The following is a 6,244-nucleotide window of genomic DNA, read 5'->3' as shown; positions in this document are numbered from 1 at the left end:
AGAGAGAGAGGAAGAGAGACAGTGTGCCACCACGTTGCACGGGACAGGAGTGACTGCCGTGATGCTCTAATCGGCTTACGCAACAAGCCACCCTTATCCCCGGCCTCGGTCCCTCTCTAGTTTCCACCCCCGTTGTCCCGGTATACCTCCCGTCTCACCCGCCCCCGTCCCCCTATCCATGTTGACGCTCCTTATCCGCACCGGGCCCTAAACGACGGCTATTACTTTGCAGTTGCCTCGCCTCCTGTATCCTTCAAGGACTCCGACGATTCTTGATGGCAGACGAGGAGTCGCATGTGCATCCTTCTGGATTTTCCGGACGGACATAAATTTAATTAAGAAGTATTTTATTAAGAAAAGTTATCGGGGATAACTTTTAGTTATAATATTTCACATAAGTGTGTGTGTGTGTATATCTTAAAGTACTCTTTCAATGTTTTTAAAAGATTCTTAGCGCAAATTCTACTTAAAAGATTGCCTTCTCTCCGTGACATTTGAAGAAAATTTTTCATTCACATTGTGTAAAGGTATTTTTCATTATACATCGACTGTTTATAAGTATAATAGTAAATTTATGAATACCATAATAATAACTTAGGAAATATATGAGATTTTACAATGTACGTAAAAAATATATAATTCTGCATAGTAGTTTTACTTTAATATTTAGAATTTTAATGTAGGAGAAACCAGGGGATTAAAGCTCTTTTTTTTGATAATTTTAAATATTATAATTTTAGTATAATATTTTTTATGCACTACTGTTTCATATATTTTTTATTTTAAAGATATATCTCAAATTTAACGATTCGCCTCTATCTCTCTTAATATTTCTGGGCGATACTCTCGAGATAATCTTCCGATCAGAAAATACTCCATTCGATTAAAATCTATATTCTCACTCTTTACTACTAATAAAAAATCACCAATAGAGATCTCTTCCGATCTCGCGATTAAAATTTCCATTAAAATGTGCGAGTACTCTCAAAGAGAAAACAGGATCTTCCTCTTGTCAAACGAATACCGTAACATGGTACGCACATATAAATGAATACTTTTATATGTAGAGAGAAAGAGAGGCTTTTTATCCAAATATATGTGCATATGGATACACAATACGTGACTCTGCCCTACCTTCCATATGTGTTTGCCGAGTGTTCGGGGGATGAGAGGGAGGGGCACACTCGGTTGCCCTAGGCCAGAACATGCATTATTGGATAGAGTTACGTTAAACATACCCGCCACGGCGGGTACCACACGCTTTCCAATGCCGATATCTCGTCTCGCGAGCGCGTTATTCGCGCCATGGGATATCGAGTGAACCCGGTAAATTTACCACTGACAAACATATGAGTGGCACATCGTGCCGGTGAACGCCCGTCCACGTATTTCTAACCGACGGCATGCCCGTTCGCCTTAATTGTTGCACGACATCGTTTAATTTGACGCGATAATATTGGAAAGTTGGCGCATTTTTCCTTCACAAATTATCTGATAGATATTATTATTATTATTATTATTAATGGAACATTTTTAATAGCGCGCAATTCAGGCTCTGAACATAAGATAAGAGTTTCGCATGTATTGTACTCAATAAAGTTGATCTTCCTTCACAGTAAAAGATAGACTGTCTGTTATTTGCATAGATATATTGTAATTATTTCATTTTAAAAACTCAATAACTTTTAAATATATAACGTATTTTATTTTATTTTATTTTAATTGAACTATATGATAAATTTATAAGCCTTCATATAATGTTTGATGTTGAATAATTTTATAAATGTTTTATTAATAAATGCTAAATTACCGGTATACTGTTAGCATTTTAAACTAAAAAAATGTGGATGAAATATGAGAATGAATTTCGGATAAAATGTGAAATAAAATTTTTATATATATATATATATATATATATATATATATATATATATATATATTTTATCCATAAGAGAGAACGATATACACATTTAGAAATACTATGTATCTATAAAATCAAAAATAAACTTAGAATAGCATATACATATAAATGATTCAGCAAGCTTGTAAGATTCTAAAGTTTTTATTTCAATTTGCGTACATTTTAAAAGAGCATCAATTATATAATCAATTGATAATTACATGCGGATTAAAATTCGCTATTTCAACAAGTCATATACTTATATGATAGCTGTATGTATACGTATATACGAGGCAAAGTAGGCCTTATTTTTTTTCTCATGCACACACTTTGTTCCCCTCGTATATAAATAACTGCGAAAAATGCCACCGGTCTATCGCTCTCTCGATAAACATTCTATAGCTAATTTTTTTCATATCACAGAATCGTATAATTAATTGTTTGATTGCAATTTTAATTCGGAGGCAAGCACGATACCTATATTATTCTCGATAATTTGGTACGTTCGATAATTCGGTCCTTGTACATACGTATCACATGCAAGAAGAACATGTGGCAGGAGAATTTGCATAATATTAATATATCGGACGCGATTGAAGTATATCTATCAATATATATCTATCAATATTTCATCAAAGAGATATTAATGAAATTTTATTGCGAAGAAAAATTGGTAGCAGCAACAAGAGAACTCCGAAGAAACTGTAGAATGTCAAATACTCTTTAGAATAATTTAGCAAAAATTGAACTTGGGCGAACACACTATATATCGTTGTCTGTATACTAATTGTAAACTCTGCGGACATTTTTTTTCCTTTTTTGTGCTTACGCAATAAATATTCAACTATAAGATTGAAACTCTATCGTTCATGCAAAAATTCTTAAAATTGAGTTTATAAGAATGTATGTATATATATATGTAATAGTAATTTATAGAGATATGAATCGCTATCATTAAAAAGGCACAAATGTAAATAGCTACTAGGTCAATTATTATATTTTAATTCGAATCCGCAAATTATTTAAGAAAAACTGCCGCATTTTATATCTCGCTTGCAATGAAAAAAAAAACTTATATACATATGCGCGCGCACACACGCCTACATCTATATGCAACAGTATATATTCATACTTTCAGAATAAAAATTAAGAGTTGGAATTTTGAAATGCGTAAATATGAAAATTACTTTTCCTGTTTGAGTATCTAATGGAGATTATAAATAGAATATATACAGAAAAGATTATAGATAAGAAATTTTTTAAACTGTATAGAAAGAGATATAGAATTTAATCACGCGTTTTTTGCGTAATAATATCTAACGGAATTTGTTAGATGGACCCCTATTCTCAAGTTTGGCACATACGGCTATTTGTTTGCACGTATATTTCAGGTAAACCAATATTCAATGTTTAATCTAGATAATATACCTGAGTGAAGTTTTTTATATGAATAGTAACGATTAAGCCTCGGATGTCTTTACAGTGTCTTCGGCAAATCAATGTGCCAGTTAGAACTTCGCCTACAACCGAGAGAAATATAATTTAAATATGATATAAGAGAAAACTAATATATTAATCCACATTGTAAAAAGTAATTAAAGATGTAATAACTTACCTTCGGTTATACTAATAGGCTCACTTAAGGAAAATACTGTTTGTTTCCAATGTGTCGGAGTAGAATGAGGACCTGTGCTGAAATGTACTGGGTTCTCAAGATCGAAGAAAATGTCAAAATAACCGATTATAGCAGTTAGCGAGCCCGTTTTTTTTACATTCAACGTGAAGGGAGATGAGAAATTGACGCAATCCGTGGTGACTTTGTACAAGTCGAAGGCTTGGATCTCGGTGGTGTTCGTTATCAGATTATCGACATTACAAATTTCTATACTCGGTTCACGTACTACTTCCGCCTTCATACAGCTCATTTTAAAACCGTACACATTCGACCAATAATCAACTAGATCGATATATCTCTCTGTGCAAAACAATAATAATGTATAGCTATAACAAAATAGCTTTCTAAATAATATTGGATTATATCCCTTAAATATGAAATCTTTTGCTAAGAAACATGTTTAATTATTGCAGAAAAAGTAATGAATGTAATACATACTCGTGTCACCGCTTCCGACAATACTAATTGTGCATCTGTTTGGAAGAATTACTCCATCAGGTGTTAAATAATGTTCCCTAGCATAAATGACTGTGTCCAGCATTCCTTCAAACAAAAGAAAATATCCCATCCACTCGGATATTATTGCATCCACTTTATCTACCCCTATATTAATATCCTCTAGGCGACCTTTCTTTAAAGTAATTATATCACCGAGATTGTTTTCCCTAAAATCAATCAATTTTATTATTAATATACTCTCCCTATATGAGATCTAATTGAAATAGAAATTGATTTTTGATAATTTTCTTATATTCACAATTTACTCTTCTTATTCTTACAATTTACTAAATATATATTTAGTAAATATACTTAGTAGATATACGAATATAATAATTTGTACCTTACTATATCCATAGCATGATATATCACATCAGACTGATCGACACTTATAACTTTACGACAACCAGACTTTGCTGCAAACATTGACAAGATACCAGTACCGCAACCAACATCTAACATTATACAGTTATGAAATCTGTTCGAATTTGTTAAAAGTGCATCGCGATAGCTTTCTGTTCGTACTTTATCCTGAAACAAAATATTTCTGTTATTACAGAATGTTAATGTGAAACTGTTGTGTTTTTAAGTAAAATGTATTAATCATTACTCCATTTTTGGGAGAAATTTACTTAATATTTCTTTAATTGGAAATGAAATTCTTCAGTTTAATATTTCTCATAATGTTACAACTTCAAATATAAATTTATATAATCAGTGATTTATATAATCAAATATTTATATAATCAGTGATTATATATATATATACAAATTCTCATTAAATTGACTTGACTGATAAAATTGATTATAAACTTACTGTTAACATTTCATGATGTATGGCAAAATGACTGTATGTATTGAAGTAGCCTTCATCAACATTGGGATTGTGAGCATTGACCAGAGTATTCTTTTCCTTTCCATCTAAATCATCACCTAGTATTAACTTTTGAGCTTTCTCTTTCATCTCTTCCATTTGCTATGAAACATCATTTTTCTTAAGTCGCAATATATATGAAAATATATTTAATTATATATTTATACCTGCTTGACTAGGAAACATGTTGTCTCGCTTTCCTTCAATTGAGATTTGAGTGATCTTATAGTTCTTTTCATATCCTCATATTGTGTTTCCGATAAAATGACACTATCATTAGTTTGGTGTATTTGTTTTGTTTCTTTTTCTTCATTCACATCCTTAATGTTGATGAGATCTTCAATATCTTTATTAAAATATAATATTTTATAAGTTAGTGTATATAATATATGTGTATATAATTTATATAATATAATCAACAGAAAAATTGCTCTTTAAATTTTTTGTACTTACCGTACATTAACCATGGGTCATCCTCCACAACTGGACGTAAATTTTCATCTTTATCCCAAGCTTCTATATCCAATATACTCAATTGTTCAGGTGAAATCTTCTTATAGCGAATAAAATTGATTAACTTGATATATGAATAAGTATCGTGGATATGTTTTCTTATAAAATCGCAGAAATTAAATTTGTGAAAGGTCTTGATGTGATTAAGTGCAGAGGGAAATCCATTAATGGTTTCTATACAGAACAGACACGAAATGTCATGATGATCCTCATCAATTTCCTCCCAATCATCTCCACTGCCACTGTCACTTGACATACCATTATATTCTAGAAAAAAAGAAAAATGAAAAGAAAATATTTACAGAAATTCACCAAAAAATATATAATAATACATGTAATAATCATAAAATACATCTTTTATACAAGAAACAAATATTTCGAGATAAGACTCCAAAAAAAATATATTATTCGTACTCCACAAATTGATTACTTCACTTGCCGATTGAGCCACGCATTACAAATGAAACGCACTACAATTTCTTATCGTTTCGTGATTTATTACACGCAACTTTCATTAATATTTTACCTAATTTCGCCATGAAAAACTTTCTTTGTGATGTTAACCGTAAAATCGGTTCGGAACAATTAAAAAACACCTTATCACGCGAGTTGAGAGCACGTGTTAATGTGACTGATGTAGCAGTCTGAGCAGTCTCTTCTTTTATATAGAGTAGAATTCGCACACCCGTTATTACGATACCGAGCGAGTAAAAGTAATAACGACGTAAACGAATATGAATAGGCCGTAACCCTATTAACATGAAATACTTTAATATGATTTAAT

The 6,244-nt window shown here is 31.4% G+C and overlaps 1 protein-coding gene across 2 annotated transcripts; it reads right to left on the bottom strand.

Moving 5' to 3' along the window:
* Positions 1–2,043: 2,043 nt before the first annotated feature.
* On the bottom strand, positions 2,044–6,137 carry LOC126850988 (protein arginine N-methyltransferase 3). Of its 2 annotated transcripts, none has more exons than XM_050594482.1 (8): positions 5,987–6,137; positions 5,401–5,727; positions 5,115–5,293; positions 4,891–5,049; positions 4,417–4,604; positions 4,014–4,240; positions 3,516–3,875; positions 2,044–3,420 (listed from the first exon to the last, which is right to left on the bottom strand). In XM_050594482.1, the coding sequence occupies exons 1-8, from the start codon at positions 5,997–5,999 to the stop codon at positions 3,311–3,313; spliced, it is 1,563 nt and encodes a 520-aa protein (XP_050450439.1). In that variant the 5' UTR covers positions 6,000–6,137; the 3' UTR covers positions 2,044–3,310. The 2 variants fall into 2 exon arrangements, with proteins under 2 accessions (XP_050450439.1, XP_050450440.1); XM_050594483.1 differs by having other exon boundaries at positions 5,875–6,114.
* Between the last annotated feature and the right edge of the window lie 107 nt (positions 6,138–6,244).

This window comes from Cataglyphis hispanica, chromosome 7 (genome assembly GCF_021464435.1).
Source record: "Cataglyphis hispanica isolate Lineage 1 chromosome 7, ULB_Chis1_1.0, whole genome shotgun sequence".
NCBI lineage: Eukaryota > Metazoa > Arthropoda > Insecta > Hymenoptera > Formicidae > Cataglyphis > Cataglyphis hispanica.
Note: the sequence above shows the minus strand (reverse complement) of the source record. Positions and strands in the feature narration are given on the sequence as shown.